At 35.9% G+C, this 19,943-nt stretch overlaps 1 protein-coding gene across 2 annotated transcripts in view; it reads right to left on the bottom strand.

The window, feature by feature from the left end:
- ArfGAP1 (ADP-ribosylation factor GTPase-activating protein 1) overlaps positions 1-19,943 on the bottom strand; it is a 703,111-nt gene that overhangs the window by 46,481 nt on the left and 636,687 nt on the right. For both annotated transcript variants that reach the window (XM_081743725.1, XM_081743726.1), the window contains one exon: positions 12,124-12,249. In XM_081743725.1, coding sequence (XP_081599851.1) covers positions 12,124-12,249 — 126 coding nt within the window. The remainder of the gene's footprint in view (positions 1-12,123; positions 12,250-19,943) is intronic.

Below are 19,943 nucleotides of genomic sequence, written 5' to 3'. Positions count from 1 at the left end.
ATGTTACCAAACCCTCTTAGAGTCTTAGTTCTGATATGACTCCTTATTCTATATTTAGCGCTGACTTCATACTTTCGCAGCTGCTAGATTGACCCTTGAACCGATTATTAGTAAGGGACTTGTGTCACCCTTTCCTTGTATAATGTTGTGTAATTTTAACTGGTTTTAGTTGGAACCCATATCTGTATTTTTTTTCTTTTCTTGTGAAGGTGTGTGCGTTCTGGAAACTCTATACGATATCAGAAATGTCGCGCGCCTATCATAAGTAGTATGATATCACCTCTAGCCAATCAGAATTTACCAAGTGTTCCGAACCATTACATCATTTACATCCAACCAGATTCTAAAGAAATTTTTCTAAACGATTGCACAATCTGTGGTAACATTGAGTCATCTTAGATTGACACATAAAACCTCGAGGATGATCTTTCGGTTGGTCAATTACCGCCGAACATCCGAAGAGCACATAGTCCGTGCTTCTCTCTCTCCCCTCAGGGGGGGGTCCGTCCTCTGCACTCTTTGTAGAGAGAAAGAGAGAGCCTCTCATTACTTTAGTGGTAACTTAATAATGTTACCTAGTGCCGTACAGTGAAGTTCATGTCTAGGAAGTTATAAAAAGCCAAACTGTGCTGCGTCTACTATCAGGCGTGCTGACCGTTTCCACGCCAACTTCTTGGAATTGATATTGTGTATTGTGAGTAAGTACTGTTTCTTTCTTAGCTCTCCAGAGAGTCATTTACCCTTACTCAAGACTTAAATTCTTCCATAGACTAAATTAATTACTTCGCCCTAATTTCGTTGAACTGTTTCCTGGACGTCGTCACACCTGTGTGTACAAATTGTGGATATGTAGAAACCTGTAACTGAATCTTGCTTAGTAAATTATAGTGATCCAATTTAATGTTTGATATTATGGTCTGTAAATAAACTGAACTCTTTCATAATAAATAACTCGCAACATAATCATACTGCTTCCATATTATTATTACTATAACAGACCATATAAAATCCTCTATCTCTCTATTCTATTGAGAGACGCCTCCGCTAAGATCACGCACTGCGATTAAGTGGTAAGACACCTTACAGTGGATCGTCGTGAGAGTAAATCTACTGATATTCTAGATCCTAGTTCTGTCTGTTCCTGGGGACCTCCGTCCCCCTTTCAAGGGACTACCAATGAGCCTGGTAAGTCAAGATCCTGTCCCGACAGAGATGCCAGATGCCGACCTCCTCTCTGAACCATCCACAGGTAAGAGTAACATCTTTTCAGCCAATCCGCTCGGGCTATCAACTACCGCTACTAGTTTGCCAACTCCAAGAGATTAATGTAGTGAAGGAGTTAATTGCGTCATCTGTGATTAGAATGTGTAATTTGATTTGCAGTAGTGTTGTGTGTCGCCAGTGCATAGTGTAAGAGGGCTTTGGTAGGAAAGTGCCTCTTAGTGTAAATCATGTGTTCCTTACTCGTTTGTTCATCTCAACGAACCGACTTCCTATCCTTGCGGCTTTTCAATATGTTCTTTGTAATGTAGTAATTCATTTAACCAAGGGGAGTCGCTTCCTCAATCGGCTTAATATTTAGTATATAAATGGATATTCTTAAGCCCTAGTAAATCACTTGATAGAATTAAAATGATCCTTGGTTCTAATCGTTTGGTCGTTCAACTAACCTAACTGCTGTAACTGCCCATTTGCTTGAACCCTGTCAATACTAACGAGGCGCACTTTTACTTTGTTGTTTAGTCCGCCCCTCGTGATGTCATCATTTATAGCGGGATGTGTTTGACCTCCCTCTCTCTTTTGATTTATAAATTTAGAAGTGTTTCTATTAGTCACTTGCGTGGCCATACCTAAATTATAGATATTATTATGTATTTCTTTAACTAATAATGTATCTGAGTAGACATCACGGCGGACAGTTTAACACTAAATATCTTTCTGTAAAATTGCAATATAACCCCTGCCGGGTTAAGGAGTTATTGCGCCTCCCTCTCTCTGTTTGATGTACTAGCCTGTAAGTGATTCTTTTAGCCACTTGTGTGGCCAGACGATAATTATAGATATTCTTCTATGTATCTCATTAACTATTAAGATGTCTAAGTGAACATCCCGACGGACAGTTAAGTACTAAGTATCTCTCGGTGATATTGTAATGTAACCTCTGTCGGGTTATTGAATTATTGTGCCACTCTTGGCTTGAACGACCCTTCTCGTACTGAGACCGTCGTCTCAGACTTAATATCATAAATCACACCACTCCCTGTCCAGACCACTGCTATCGGTGTGATCAGAGAATTATTATTTATTCGTATTAATTGAGTTTATTACTTTGATACTGTCTCAAGAACCTCGTAATATTTTGTAATATTGAGGAAGCGACTGTTTGACGAGCATTTGGCCTTTCACGCAAGGACGGGTGTAACCTTATCAAGATCAGATTGTTATTAGAAAAATCCTACCGGTGGTTCCGCTTGAGCTCGAACCCCTGACGGGTTCTTGCGGCGCTACATAAATGGTGCTCAGCAGTGAGATTCGATTATTAGCTCGTCATCTAATAATGTGTTAATTGGTATTGTTTTATATAATCCTATGTTGCGTTTGTAAATGACAAAGCAGGAGTTATTTATATTATTACTTTCATTGTGTTATATTGTTTGCTTAGGGTCACATCTATATTCTAGATGAGTAACGTATAATTTAATGTTTAAATTGTGTTAATTGAAATGACAGGTTTCCTATTAAGTTGCTCGAAATTTAAATCTAAATGTAAACATTTTGTGTTGATGTGTTGCGTTGGGCAAATGCCCCCTTCTACCCTGAAAGTTTAGCTATCATTTTGCTTGTTCTAGAGAAGTCAATGAGGGAAGGAAAAAGAAACAGTCCATATATCAAAAGAATAGTTCGTTCCTTTTTCTTCAACACAGAGAGAAAACATCTGTTCTCTGTTAGTTTCCCCAGCTGGGCAAAACAAAAAAAAATATATATATCTATATATTTTGTGAAAAGAAAAAGCGAGAAAAAGGAAATGTGTTGGTTAGCATTCCTCGGTTGTGTACTGCCTTAGTATTCAAAAAACTGTAGGGAGAAAATATCAACACAATACCTTGAGAAGGTTTATGGCGCCAAATGCGGGACGGAGACTTTCTTCTTCACCTATCGAGATGAAAGCTATTCCGTTCTGTATTCAAAGCTTCTCAACGTATTCTGAGTTCGATTCTTGCAATGGATTTTCGCGAGATTCATTTCAAGAATCATCAGTCGTAAGGCTGGTGTAGGAACTCCAAGTATTCAAATTCTGCTTGTGTAATTAATGTACAAGTCAGTCAAAACAAACATCATTGAAATTTTGAAATTTATTTTGAAATTTTCATTCTGTGAGTCCTTATACTCACGCGTTGTTAGTTCTTTGATTGTGGGTAAATTCTTGATCTTTCCCCGACTGGCTTCTCAGCGTTAGTGGTAAATTAAATATTATGTTAGGTGCTAAAGAGATTCCTTACACGAACTATACGAACTAAAGCCTTAATATGTTTCGTTTCTCAGTAAAAGTTCATAATGAGATTCATTATTGTGATTTTGAAGTTTTCAAATTATTTTTAATTTTTCTTGGAGGCCAATTTAATTTTATTGTTTATGAATGGACGTGCTTTTTGTTAATTATGAGAGGATTAAGTATACCAAGATTGAAAGTTTAAAAGGGCAATAAATTCAGTTAGTAATTTGTTTTAAGTAGAGACCATTCTTAATAAGTTGTTGTAATATTAATCCTAACTCGTTATTTTATTATTTTAAGTCGTGTTTGAATAAAGACAACACTAATGTGGGACACCCCCGAAGTATAGTACCCTGTATTCAAAAACCGCGAGATCCCTTGTATTTTGATTGAATGATAAGAGCGTAAAGTATTAGGATATGCGTTATTGCTTTTGAAGTCCATGGCATCAAAGTTTTGTAATTTTAATAAAGCTCTTGTAAATTTTAATTGCCAGTGTAAGGCTGTTTTATTAAGGAAGAAATACGTGAACTTAATGTAGTAGAAAGATTAATCCTAATAATTCCGTTTGTGCTTAGCTATTGTTATTAATTAAGGAGACGTTTAAATAATTTATTAGTAGACATTATTAGTCAATGAATCTTTTCTTATTCATTATGTCAGAAGTTGCATTATCTATAAATTTATTACTTTCCGGTCACGACAAATTCGACCGTAGTCATTGTGTTAATAATTTCATTTGTTCAGGACGTAAAACCGTGCTCTGTAGTATTGTTATTAATTTTGCTATTCCTTGCCGAGTGCTAATGCCTCGAGTTGTGTAATTATTTTGTAAATTTTAGCGAGCTATCTAATTTTGGAACGTGTCGTTGGGAGACACCCTGTCGGAAAATATTGAGACGGTGATCATACCTCTCCCTTGTTCCAGTAATAATTCATGGAGTATAGATTAGGTTAGGATGTGTCAATTCCCTTTCCTAAAAGGAGTACCAATTCCATCAAACGTGATAATTAACTATAATTATCAGCCCCAAAGCGTACATTGGTCGTCCAGAGAATTGCCGCCTGTTTCTATCGCTTGTATTAGCTGAGAACCGCGCAATCTCTGATGATTATACTCCGTTGAATCGATCTTATTGTACCAATTCCATCAAACGTGATAATTAACTATAATTATCAGCCCCAAAGCGTAAATTGGTCGTTTCAGAAAATTGCCGCTTGTTTCTATCGCTTGTATTAGCTGAGAATCGCGCAATCTCTGATGTGGATCCTCTGTTATATCGACCTTATTGTATAATGGTGCGTCCGCGTAATTGTAAGGATGTTAAGCCGGATCTTTGAGAAGGCTTACCCCCTTAAAGGTACGGGACCCTCCTATTACATCCCAGGTCGACATGGACCCCCTAGGTCCCGAAGCTGTTTATTATCGTTCTGTTTACTAACGAACGACCAGAGAATGTTTGGTTCTTTCGGAAGGAAGCCCAGTGTTTCGTTCGAAAGACACCCTATGGTGTTAAAGTTTTAATTATGTGCTTTTCGAGATGGTAATGATATGTTTGGAAGCTAATGTTGTATTTTAATGGTCATAAATGTTCTTGCTCGCGAGTGCCTAATCTAATCAAAGGTGCGTTTGTGTAGACCTAATCCTTTTTGAGCACTCTTGCTCCCTAATGAGTCCAGACACGAGTCCTTAAAAAACCTAAGGTTGTCCGAAGAGATAATTAAATTCACTTGTCCGATGTATCAAGTATTGTTATGTTTTCTAGCTTCCGAGTAACTTAGTGATGTTATAATATCATGAGTAAAAGAAATGTTTTTGCAAGTCCAGGAATCGAGTTATTTTCTAGAATGAAATCCTTATCGGGCCTAAATGTCAGATACAGCCGCCCTGTTTAGTAAATAAGTGCATTGTTGATCATTTTGTAATTGTGTAATTGCATATAAACTCTTTCTTGTCTCCTAGTTGAAACGATAAATCGTTCTTTTGTGCATCTAGATATCCCAAAAGGTCTCTAAAATGTAAATACGCGGTTAAATTCCTCAAAGCTAAAGTTATGAATAAATGCGAAGTAAATGTAAGTCCCAGGGTCATATGAGTTAATACTAGAAAATAGGCTAAAAGTAATCCTTATTATACCTCTCTTGCCTCCTGCCGTCCGAGTGCCAACTTAATTTGTATCTAAGAGTCGACATCATGTCTCCTGTAAGGAATTCTCGTTGAATTGTATTAATTGTTCTTAAATGTATTTAAGTAATTATAGTCTATTCCCGTTCGATTGTATTTCTATAAGGTTGTGGCACATTCTATTTTTATCATTTGGATATATTGATTATTGTATTTACTAGGAATAGACATGTTAAGCTGTAATTCTAATAATATTCTAACGTGAATATACATTATAATAAATATGATAATGGCATTTGATATATTATGCGTTATAATGCATATGATAATTGTATTTTGATATCTATTATATGTTATAATTAATATGAATGTTTGGTGAATATCCAGGTTGAAACTAAGACCTACCAATTGAATGATGTCAATATTTTACTGTAAAAGGTAGTTGTTATCATAGTAAGGCAACAAGATAGTTGCCTGAAGTTATATTTAAATTTATTCACTTCTAAACGTCAGTACTTCAGTTATATTGGTTCCTTTGTTAATAGAATGACGTAAAAGCGAAGTACCTCTGTGCGAATAGTACAATTAAATATATGTTGATTTAAAGTTCTATATTGTAACTTTACCTCTTTTATCGATTAATTATTTGTAGCAGTTCATTCTATAAATTGAGATGATTTACTTGATTGATTTAATTAAGCGTTCGTTCAACTGCGTGACAATAGTCACTAAACAATAATATTGAACCACGCATTAATTGGCATATTGCTAAATGAAAATGTTGAAAGTTTAGAGAATAATTGATCTTGTGTATTGGTCGTTTGCGTCATGTTGTAATTTAGGTATTTTTTAGACGTAACTGTAGAATTGCCATCTAGTTTATGAACACCCTGTATTGAGTCGTGTTCCATATAAATGTTATTTAAAAAGGGTTCATTTTGAAACATTCATACGCTGTCCCGTACTGAATTCTAATTGTTTAAGGGATGAATGTTATAAAGTGTTTAAAAATATATATATATGTTCTAGTTATCCCTTTCGCGCTAAAAGAAATCAGCCTTCATTTCATTCGAAAGCTTGTATGAAAACGTAGAAATTCTTCTTTTGGCCGTTCTTTGTTTAAAAGAAAAACCAGACCCTTACCAGACAGGGCTGTAGTATAATTTCTTTTTTTCACACCACCCTGACCTCAGCGTGGAGTGTAGTAGTAAAAAAAAAAAAAAAGAAAACATCTGAGTGTCAATTCTCAACTACCCTCCGGTAGTGGATAACCTTCGACCTCAGGGAGTCCCAGTGACCTAATTTTGAGTAAAGACTAGAGGGACATAAAAAAAAAAAAAAAAAAAAAAAAAAAAACTGGCTCCCTTTCTTATCGTATAATTAATGGTTTGTTTTGACAATTTTGGAGTCTGTGATAATGTGTAAATTTTAATTAAAGTATCCAAAAACAAAACGTAGAGAAAAGGAAAATTTACATATAATAATAATAATAATAATAAAAAAAAATATATATATATATATAATGAATTAAATCTTGAGATTCTGTGTAGTGTCTATTATCTCTAGAAATTTTTCTGTAATTGATTCTTGTACTTTTAATCATACAGAAGTCACTCAAATCTTTTGTTAATTTAGTAATTCTATATATATATACCTAGTGGAAATTCCGTTTAGGAAATGTGCAGTTCCTTGAATGTCCAGATAGGTTAAAAATACAACTATCGTGAATGATTGTAGAGTTAGTAAAAAAAAATATATATATATATACGTGTAAATATTTATTATCTATATATATTCCATATGTAGTTATAATTGATTTGTATAGCATAATCGCGTGTTCCTTGGGTTTAATATCTTATTATATTAATTTAGCATGGGTCATCCATTTTCATTACATACATGCATACCATTTGTATGTATAGGAACTCGTATCATAATAATAACAACTATAAAAACTGTGTAAAAAAAAAACTATTTTTATATGTGTACTGTACATAATTGAGGTCATTTGTGTCATCCCTCGCTATAGTGTTTTAATAGGTATAATGTAGTTATATGAAATCGTGTTGTATTGGCCTTGTTATTCCTTGTATATCTTTATAGACAAAGCTTAGTTTGTAAATATGTAGGAAAAAATCGTACCAACTAGGGAATTCTTTGTATTATACGTATATAACCATTTGTAGAGTCATGTAGTAATTTCTCAAATTTGTGATCCCCTCACAATCGAGATTGTATATCTAAATAATTGTCGTAGATAGTGAGTGTATATAATAATAGTAACCGATATTAATCTTGTAAAATTGCTATATTAGTACTATATTATTGTAGTCAATTTTAATATATATAATTGTCAATTGAGGTATTTACTAATGATAAATTTTACTGTGTATGTGATTTGTAATTGATGGGTCCAACTACACGCATATATCTATATACATATAGTTTAAAATTTTTGTTGATATTGATAATATGTGAATCGTCAGTGTGATATTATGAGTTCACTCTGACCCTTTTACATCTTTTACTTAGTATAAATTTGTATATATACTTTAGCTTAGATAAGTGTTTTAAAAGTTATTTCTATCATCATATCTATCTATGTATTAGTTATGTAAGTGTTTTTCTCGAAGTTGTAATCATGATCCTAATCTTATGTAATTTTGTATTTATCAGTGTTGCAAACCCCTTTCAACAATTTCTTACTATTTTTTACATTACTGATTATTTCAAGGTAGTGTTGCCAACCCTGCAGATAGTTTAATAGTAGTTAACAGTGTTTCCAACCCACTTAAATTTTTCTTCCATTCCAATCCAAATATGACTCTGTAACGAAATTTTGTTAACTTCACTCTAACATTAAGTACAAAATTTCTTTCCCAAGGGGCGTCGAATGTCGTGGCTAAAATTTCGACCAAACTTTTTGCGGTGTTTTTGCAAACACCCTGTACTCCACGACAAAGTTCTCCCTTGTATAACCTACGAGAACTTGTGTAAATCAATTGCTATGTGAGTATCACCCAGATCTATTCTCAAATTTCTTCACTTACTAATCTAGAGGAACAACTTTATTTCTTAAAAACTCTTGGAAGCCGAGAGGTATTCAGAAATAGATGTCTGTCGCATTCTGCTCCAGACACCCTTCCCAACCAACTACGAGACGATAAGATTATTCTTTTTTTTTCTCTCTCTCTTTTCCCCTTTAAAACAACTTCTCTGATATTAATGTTACCAAACCCTCTTAGAGTCTTAGTTCTGATATGACTCCTTATTCTATATTTAGCGCTGACTTCATACTTTCGCAGCTGCTAGATTGACCCTTGAACCGATTATTAGTAAGGGACTTGTGTCACCCTTTCCTTGTATAATGTTGTGTAATTTTAACTGGTTTTAGTTGGAACCCATATCTGTATTTTTTTTCTTTTCTTGTGAAGGTGTGTGCGTTCTGGAAACTCTATACGATATCAGAAATGTCGCGCGCCTATCATAAGTAGTATGATATCACCTCTTGCCAATCAGAATTTACCAAGTGTTCCGAACCATTACATCATTTACATCCAACCAGATTCTAAAGAAATTTTTCTAAACGATTGCACAATCTGTGGTAACATTGAGTCATCTTAGATTGACACATAAAACCTCGAGGATGATCTTTCGGTTGGTCAATTACCGCCGAACATCCGAAGAGCACATAGTCCGTGCTTCTCTCTCTCCCCTCAGGGGGGGGTCCGTCCTCTGCACTCTTTGTAGAGAGAAAGAGAGAGCCTCTCATTACTTTAGTGGTAACTTAATAATGTTACCTAGTGCCGTACAGTGAAGTTCATGTCTAGGAAGTTATAAAAAGCCAAACTGTGCTGCGTCTACTATCAGGCGTGCTGACCGTTTCCACGCCAACTTCTTGGAATTGATATTGTGTATTGTGAGTAAGTACTGTTTCTTTCTTAGCTCTCCAGAGAGTCATTTACCCTTACTCAAGACTTAAATTCTTCCATAGACTAAATTAATTACTTCGCCCTAATTTCGTTGAACTGTTTCCTGGACGTCGTCACACCTGTGTGTACAAATTGTGGATATGTAGAAACCTGTAACTGAATCTTGCTTAGTAAATTATAGTGATCCAATTTAATGTTTGATATTATGGTCTGTAAATAAACTGAACTCTTTCATAATAAATAACTCGCAACATAATCATACTGCTTCCATATTATTATTACTATAACAGACCATATAAAATCCTCTATCTCTCTATTCTATTGAGAGACGCCTCCGCTAAGATCACGCACTGCGATTAAGTGGTAAGACACCTTACAGTGGATCGTCGTGAGAGTAAATCTACTGATATTCTAGATCCTAGTTCTGTCTGTTCCTGGGGACCTCCGTCCCCCTTTCAAGGGACTACCAATGAGCCTGGTAAGTCAAGATCCTGTCCCGACAGAGATGCCAGATGCCGACCTCCTCTCTGAACCATCCACAGGTAAGAGTAACATCTTTTCAGCCAATCCGCTCGGGCTATCAACTACCGCTACTAGTTTGCCAACTCCAAGAGATTAATGTAGTGAAGGAGTTAATTGCGTCATCTGTGATTAGAATGTGTAATTTGATTTGCAGTAGTGTTGTGTGTCGCCAGTGCATAGTGTAAGAGGGCTTTGGTAGGAAAGTGCCTCTTAGTGTAAATCATGTGTTCCTTACTCGTTTGTTCATCTCAACGAACCGACTTCCTATCCTTGCGGCTTTTCAATATGTTCTTTGTAATGTAGTAATTCATTTAACCAAGGGGAGTCGCTCCCTCAATCGGCTTAATATTTAGTATATAAATGGATATTCTTAAGCCCTAGTAAATCACTTGATAGAATTAAAATGATCCTTGGTTCTAATCGTTTGGTCGTTCAACTAACCTAACTGCTGTAACTGCCCATTTCTTTGAACCCTGTCAATACTAACGAGGCGCACTTTTACTTTGTTGTTTAGTCCGCCCCTCGTGATGTCATCATTTATAGCGGGATGTGTTTGACCTCCCTCTCTCTTTTGATTTATAAATTTAGAAGTGTTTCTATTAGTCACTTGCGTGGCCATACCTAAATTATAGATATTATTATGTATTTCTTTAACTAATAATGTATCTGAGTAGACATCACGGCGGACAGTTTAACACTAAATATCTTTCTGTAAAATTGCAATATAACCCCTGCCGGGTTAAGGAGTTATTGCGCCTCCCTCTCTCTGTTTGATGTACTAGCCTGTAAGTGATTCTTTTAGCCACTTGTGTGGCCAGACGATAATTATAGATATTCTTCTATGTATCTCATTAACTATTAAGATGTCTAAGTGAACATCCCTACGGACAGTTAAGTACTAAGTATCTCTCGGTGATATTGTAATGTAACCTCTGTCGGGTTATTGAATTATTGTGCCACTCTTGGCTTGAACGACCCTTCTCGTACTGAGACCGTCGTCTCAGACTTAATATCATAAATCACACCACTCCCTGTCCAGACCACTGCTATCGGTGTGATCAGAGAATTATTATTTATTCGTATTAATTGAGTTTATTACTTTGATACTGTCTCAAGAACCTCGTAATATTTTGTAATATTGAGGAAGCGACTGTTTGACGAGCCTTTTGCCTTTCACGCAAGGACGGGTGTAACCTTATCAAGATCAGATTGTTATTAGAAAAATCCTACCGGTGGTTCCGCTTGAGCTCGAACCCCTGACGGGTTCTTGCGGCGCTACAGAATGTAATTTAATAAATTTCTTATCGTCCTGTATTTCTTACAATGTTAGTATGTGTATAATCGACAGACATGTATATGGCAAATTTCATGTCAAAAGAGCAGTAAATAAGAACAATAAAACGAAAATAAAACTTTCTTGTCTATTCAGCAACATTTTGTTTTACTCGTTCTAATGTTCTATTTTAATTCTTTTCCTATCAAATTTACCACAAATATACATTTTCCGATTATATACACAGTATCAGTATTAAAAGTATGCTGCAAAATCATTATCAAATTGTATTCTTACAAGAAGACAGTTATAGATATGCGACAATCATTTTGGACATGAGTGTAGGACCTACATGGGAAAGCCGCCGCGCAAATGATCACCAAGATCTTCACTAACCTTTATTAATCATTAGGCAAATTTGAATGCATAAAAGTATTCAAGCACATTTGGCAACAAAGAATTCAGAACCCAGAGCAATTTTCGATGATCAAATTTCAGATTAAGAGAAGGATCGCTTACTTTAAATACTTCACAAAATGCCTAAGCATTTACTACAATTCTTATGCCGACTTGCACGCTGAGTGGCGTAGCTCATCCCAAGTTCTTGCCTATCATATCGACAGATATTTATTTTTAATTCGATTACGTCAAGCAGATGAAACATGGTGGAAATTAGCGAAAATCGCCACAGGAATTGTAGCTCTTATACTAGTTTCCCAACAGAAAAAAAAACACTCTTACAAGTTAGAACACATTAATTCACAGAGGAAATACTCACCGTTTTGGTTGGTTTTTATCTTTTTTCCAATCCCAGTCATCGCCTCCTGCTGCTGCCCCATCATGCTCGGGTGAACTTCCTCGTCCCGTCAACAAAGGAGCATCGCTCTGATCCCCCTGGCGACCTCTACAACAAAAGAAGAAAAATAATGTTATGAAGATATACATCCAACCAATACTATGTTTCCAGTGTATCTTTTTGTATCAAATGTCAAGTACAGGAAGTACAACTCACATTATTATTATTTAACTACAATTCTATCAACTCTAAATTATTAACAATGAAAAACAAATTGACCTACATCACTGACAGAGCATATCTAGTAAATTCAGTGGCGGGAACGGGGGGCAACCGCTCCCACCAAAGGGTAATCTAAGCTCAGTTGATTCTGCGATACATACGACTCACTATTCTCGTACGCGTCTCGAAAATTCCTCATCACCAAAACGTCATGGCAACTGAAAATACGAGTTTGGTGCCTAATTGCATTTGTATTATTGTGCTTCCTAACTTTCTTTCGGGACTAGCACCTGAGTTAGAAGAAAAATTTTCGAGTACATTCGACATATACAGGAGAGTTTCGTGACAAGATTACTACTCGATTACATGTACTATCTATCTCCAAGACACTGCTTTTTAACAGTTTTTCGCTGATAAATCTAACGCAGACTGTCTTACTACATTCTGATTCTCTGTAATAGGATAGGTGAACTCACTTCATCTCTTTCTATTCTTATTTCTCTTAATTCAATAAGCCCAATTGATCTTTCATTGTCTTCTTGCTTTTAATGACACACATTTCGAATTATACGTAGCAATGGTTAGTTTTAAATGCCAACGTAGCTCATAACTCTTAAGTATCCTTAGAACCCTCTTCCTACTTGCGATTCTGAACGTTACCCTGCAGAGTCACAATTCGATTTCCGGTAAGTAAGAACCTTTGCTTATTCTGTTATCATTGGTGAAAGAAGTTTCTAGTTATTTGAAAAAAAAATCAACAAGCTGACCAAGGTGATGGCACTCGCTGTCTGTCCTCCTACAATTATTTAAATCTGTACGTTTCACCGTGTAATGGAAAACTCCTGTCTGTACAACTGGGAAATATATGGGGAAGATATTTAGAAGTAGATCCTGCCGGTTCCACATATCAAATTATTATTAGCTTACCCTTCTTGTCAGGTATCGACACACTTTGCAGGCTATCTCAACACGCCACTCAGAAGGAGGAGTGCAAGAAATTAACGACTACGAAATTAGAGACTTTAATAACAGTAATAATCCAGAATAGGACAGAGAGAGAGAAAAACGATAAACCAAAAAAAAAATCGGATATCACGAGTGAGGCAAACGTACAAACCCCTCAATACAAATCTCAGAAGCCGAGAATGTTTATGTTATGAACTCCCTCTTTAAAAACGCCTCACAAACATGGACATGGTGACAATGAAATCGAAGGAGTAGCAAAACGGACTACATCAGGTTAAACAAAAGATACATGGCTGAAAACTGAAGTATTCTGAACAGGTTCAACGCATGAATTAACAGTCGAATAATAAAAATCAGAAAGCTTCAGAAACGCATGTAGAAAGGAAGATTCTTCAAGAGCAGGGTAACGTATTTCAATTCCAACTGAAAACTTTTGTCAGACTCAAAGAGAATGTAAACATTTCAGAAACTAACAATATCACAAACAGCTACAAAAATAGGAAGTATTACGAGAAAGATGATAATATGATCTCGACATTTGACAAAGAAAAGAAGGATAATAGTGACGATGCGATATCTAAAATGGAAAACGTGAAACTTTGGAAAACAATATGGAAGTGCATTACCACAAGAAAGTTTAACAGATATATCATAACAAGAAAAACTGAATACACCATTCGCCAGCAAGCACTTGATTTCAAGGTTTCGAAAGATATTGGAATTCATCTTTCGGATTTTGTACATCATCTTTGTCGGAAGATGACTGGTATATGATGCTCTGTGATAGGTCTAAACATTTCTACTGCTTTGTAGGAGAGTTGATTAGTTCCAGGAACTCTTTGATCAGGCATTACTCCAAAAGCACTCATGCTGCCACAATTCTGACAGCTGTGAGTCCTCAGAAACACATAACACAAGATAAATCATTAGTGCAAGTTCAAGGAATTACATAATAACGAATTTGTTATAGAAGTCACATTACAGTGGCGGGAATTAAATATTGGCTAGAGTGTTTTGAGCAAAATTTGAGGATTTATTTGGACATAAAGTAAACCAAATAGAGCAAAAAGAAAAATAAGGCGTAATTTTAAACGTCATGATCTTCTACCAATGTTTGACAAGAAGAATTATCCCATTATCTTCAGCCGTTTCCAGTCTACAGCGCAAAATGTAAAATCTGCCAGTTCGAGCGGCAGCCATGTTGAATTTCAAGCCGCCATCTTGAATTCTACCACGTCAAACTAAGTTATATCACGTTTTAATGCAGACCAACAGAGAATGACGAAACAAGAGTTTAGCTTCAGTAAAATTTCCCCCTCCCCACTCATGCCCTGGCAGATCCCGCTCCATTTAAAAATAAATAAATTCATGTCTTTATTGAGCTGAGCGAAGCGAAGCTCTTATACTCGGGTTAGCCGTTTGGTTGTCCGCGAACTCCTCCTAGACCGTTTGGCCGATCTCAACCAAACTTAGCACGCTGATAGAGTATGTCGTGCTGAGTGACAACATAGGTCGAAATCAAAAATCCGATGTACCATCGAGGAATAACCACCGAAAAACGCTTCCTCCTAGACCGTTTGGCCGATCTCAACCAAACTTAGCACGCTGATAGAGTATGTCGTGCTGAGTGACAACATAGGTCGAAATCAAAAATCCGATGTACCATCGAGGAATAATCACCGAAAAACGCTTCCTGATTACGTAGTTTAAGCTCGCTCAGCTCATTTCATTGCAATCGGGTATATACATTGCATTCCTAGTTAGTAACTGAAAATAACTAATATCATTCCTCCCTTTCATGTAGCAGCCAATATTAGTCTCGAAAGTTATGAAACAACACAAGTATACTTAAACTTCATTGGTCAAATAAAATCAATTTATAAAATACGATGTTGTAACTTTTTAAGAATGTACTTAATAACTTGCTCCTCTTCCAGAGTAAAAATTACAAAAAAAAAAAAAAAAAAAATCGTCATATCTTAAGAGTTCGGCAGTCAACTGTATTTAGAAGTACTTACGATCGAATGACTGTAATCTAGTTCATCGTTAGAGTGTACAACTATATGCTAAACAGGTATCTTGCCATTCAACTGGCAGAGAATTGCATTTGTCACTGCTTTCGCTTCCATTTAATTACTAGAAAAAACATTCTTTTTATAGCTTTAAATGGGAATGTGTGAAAACTAAACATCTTGGGCCTTATGCAGAGTAGTTCTGACGCGTGATTAGTGTCATACTAAAGAGTTCGGCTAACATGTTTCCTGCAGTAGTCAGGCCTTTAGTATGACGCTAATCATACGTCAAAACGACTCTGCATAAGGCTACTTATAATGAAGGTTTTAGAACGTTTTCAAATCCAAACATCATCTTTAAAAAGTGAATTAAGAAACAATCCCCAAGAGTTGTTACATTAACAGAAGCTTACGGAAATACAAGAAAGGGACCATATTCTGTCAGTTCAGCAACAGAAGAAATCCCAAAATGCGGAATACTGTGTTTTAGTTTCAGCGTGTTATCTGCGTTGCATGCTGCGAATGTATCATCATATGAATCAGGATTACTTCCGAGAGGATTATGTCAATTTCCACATTACAGAGGCTACTAGGGTTAGTTCACTCATAGTTCTGGTAAGTAGTTACCCACGAGTCGAGACGAGAGAGCATTTCGTACCCATAATGAGAAAGAGATCTATAGGTAGACGAAGAAAGTGGGAGGAAAATACAGTGGCGTACGCAAAAGTTAGTCAAAGGGGATTATCATATAATTTCAGTTTTTTGCATGCATATCTTAAATATGATGTTTAATTTTGCATAATACATTGCTCAAGAGGAGTTAAAATCCCGAAACCCCATCCCTTGCGTATGCCGCTGGGATAATATAAAGCAGGATCTCAGAGAGGTAGGTAATAATCTTGACTGGATTAGCCTGGCTCAGGATAGGATCCGTGAGTTAGTTTATATCAGCGGATCAGAAAAAGGTAACAGGTTTCAAACTGAAAATTTTGACGAAGTTGTTTAGATAGAATATCAGACTACCATTATATTTATCTTTGTACAATTTAGGAAACACTTTTGTACTAATTGATTTGCATATAAAATATACTCTTCGATGGTTGACATTATGTATGCTTCAAGTGAATGAAGCCATTTGTTTGCATATAGCAAAAATTGTATTAACATCACATTAACAGCAATCCGGTATCTCTTTAGAAATCGGTATTCTTTCTTCCCTCCGAACAGAGTTTCAAACAATAAATTATGAGGAAGAACCGAATAACTAAGTCGTCGTTCTGATAGGGTTCCTTCCCTTCAAGACTACAGGTTAATGAAGACTGAAACTTTGGCTGATGAAGGAAATTAAGCAAAGATTTTTCCCCTTCAACTTCTCTGGATTTCTCCTTCCCTAAAATAGTGGCGGCCTCTAGCGTGTAGAGAAAAGACGAGCACAGATTTCATTAGCTTCTTTTCTCCCCCCAGTCATGCACACTGTTCCGTAACGAAGATGTATAGTCGTTCTGGGAGCATGAAAATTTACTGTTTCTGGTACATTTTATTTCATCTGCTACCTCTGTTGTCATGACAATCGAGAAACACTGATTAATGTACACAGCATACGTATTTGAGGTGGTAGCAAATGTTCCCCAACTCCACGTGAAGAAAATCACTCACTGCTTGTTATTTTTCATTTACGTCATGATTTCTTTCTTTCTTTCTTTTTTTGGTTTTGTTCCTTTGCTAACTGCGTATTAGTTGTACTTTGCTTGGTCTGTTTTCACACAAACTTCCACATATCACGTTTAAGAACTATTTCCGATTCCATCTACGCTGGGAGTCACACGGAATGATTAACCTGCATGCAGAGAAGCAAAATTTCTCTTAAACTCTCTTTGCAGTGTAGTGAAGAGTTTTTTGCATAATTTTATAGGATGACTGTTCATAGTGGTGCAAATTTTGCATCACTCTGGTAGACGTTTTGCTGGTTCTTTCACAGTAATTCGTTATTTGAATCACTTAGTCGATGTAGTTTAGGTGCTTGTTCCTAGAGTATGTTTGCTTTATATTGGTACACTTCTCGCCTAAAGGATGGATCTGTCTGCAATGCGTTGTTGCCACGCCACGATTAAGTTGGGAGTTACAATACGCTAGGAAACACTGCAAAATGCCACACTACTCATAAATCACTAACACACTTGTTCATGTGCGGCAACTAAGCACTTCAAATACCCGCCAAGTAGCAATGACCTCATTTAATGGGTTGGCTGACAACTAACGTCACCTACGACGAAACCAATAAGACGCCTATTGGATTAAAACGTTCACGTAAGTGCTTGCAGAAAATACTTTAAAAGGCAACCAAATGCACAGGCGGGAAGTGTGCCAAGACAAAACAAACGTACTCTAGATGTCACGTCAATATATTTTCAGTAATTCGTGGTACAACCACGTGTTTGGGCTTATGCCCAGAAATTCATATAGGTTACTTTAACAAACAAAAAAAAATCTACAAAGTGCCACACAGGAGTATAAAATAAGTATTTCCCTGTGCCGCATTAAAACTATGTATAAGAATCCGTAAAGAGTGCCTATTCAAGAACCACATGTAATACATAGCATTCCAAAGCTAATTCCTATTCTAGTGCCTTAAAAGGAAAGCATTTGTAGCTTACCACTTCATGGATCATGAATAAACCTAAATTATTTATACGCAACTCTCTTCTGAGCAGAAATGCACTAAGATTCTGTCGGCATCTTCACTTCATATTCTCAATTAGGAAAAAAAAAAAACACTTAGGTATTCTAAATTTACTTCCGAATTTCAATCATTTGTGCATATTGCAGGGCCCCGATAAAAGGACCTAATCGTGGGAACTTCTCACTATGTAGTGCTACATGTAAGCAGAACAAGTTTCTGTATCACTGTACAAAAGGGGGGACTTCAGCCGAGTTAATCCTTCTACCTACGCTACTAACATGCGGAACTTTAGGTCAAAGCCTATTTTTCCTTTATAGGCATTTGCCAACATTTCATTACCAAATGTAACTGACATGTTTTGTAGTGCCTAAAATATCCTATAATAGAAATATAATTTAGTGACCATTTATTTTCTTACATAATGATTCACCCTGCGCGAAATACTAAACTACGATGGATATCTTTTTATACTGCTTTCTGCTCAAGAGTATACAGTTGAGACAAAAGGATAACAGTTTAATATATATAATTTATTATCCTGTATTACATAACTGTGATATACAGGTAGGCCCTATTTATAATTTTCTTACATGCATATATGATTTTCTTTGTGATAGAAAGCAGTTTGTAAATAAAAAATCCGTAGACCGGAATCAAACTCATGATAAAATGAACGTTTACTCACAGACTCGTGACGCTAACTACTAACCCACAAAGGCACTAAAGCAGACTTCCGCCTGTGTATCTTACAATACTATCCTGACAGTGAGAGATCCTGCTCTCACTACAGGCTTCCATCATGTATTGCCCAATACGCCAGCTTTTGACTTATTTATCTAATACTGCCATCATGTATTACCGTTTTTTTTTTTTGTATTCAAATTAGATATTTGCTTGGCGGCCTTGGGCAGATGGTCTATTTCTCTTGTAGACTCTTCTTGACATTTACAGATATTACTCTCTAGCAGAATGGAGGAAAAATACATCGATTTCCCTGTAAGCACGGATCTGAGGGACATAAGAATCTAGGCTCACTTTCTTGAACTTGGTCTCTAGAAAGCAGTTTTTCTGACGAGAAGTGTACGTGCACGTGTCAACGGGAAGATGAACAGATAATTTTCTCTGGTTATTTGAAAATCAGGAACAACTTTCCAGTAGTGACAAGATTTAACTTATTGTAAGCAATCAACTACCATACTTTGTATAATCTCAATATAAATGAATCCAAGTATATACTACACCAGTGATTCTTAACTTAATTCCTATCACGACCCCCATTTTATCACATCCTCTTGACAGCGACCCCCTTATAATTTCTAGTTTCTAATAAGCCTCTGTCAGACTTTTAATATACCTATTGCGGAGATCTCACGATATCCATCTATTTCTCTAATAGTAGATCCATTTCTTGTATAAATTGGATAAAGTAACTTCCCTAAAAGCGAATGGATTAAAACCAAATTTGTTTAGTTCATTCATATTACAAATATCAAATCCGACCAGTCATACTGTTTCAATGTGGATGCCATTTGAAAATTTTCAAACTTCATAACTCCCTTAATTTTGGTTCATATGATAAAAAATGAAGTGATTTTTAATTTTGGTTTAAAAGATTTGGACAGTTGTTAAGAAAGTTATTGAGTATTTTAAATGACTTGGCCAATGTGTGTCACGAAGATTGAACTGGACATTGCCTCACTAGTGAAATCACATCATACTCAGGTATCTGATCAGCTTTCAATTTCAACTGTATTTCAATAATGCAGGTTTTGTTGCATGATTTTTTTTTTCTGGTATTTCAATATGCAGCTCTTATTAGTTTCATATCGTACCTCTTTCGTTTATATTTAAACAACTATGCACTTGCTGAAAATGTTTAGTAGACCATTTTTTTTTTTGTTTTTCTTGATACTATGTATAAA

The sequence above is a fragment of the Thermobia domestica genome, chromosome 17 (assembly GCF_964235325.1).
Source record: "Thermobia domestica chromosome 17, izTheDome1.hap1.1, whole genome shotgun sequence".
Lineage (NCBI taxonomy): Eukaryota > Metazoa > Arthropoda > Insecta > Zygentoma > Lepismatidae > Thermobia > Thermobia domestica.
The sequence above is the reverse complement of the archived record's forward strand: the minus strand, read 5'-3'. Positions and strand labels throughout refer to the sequence as shown.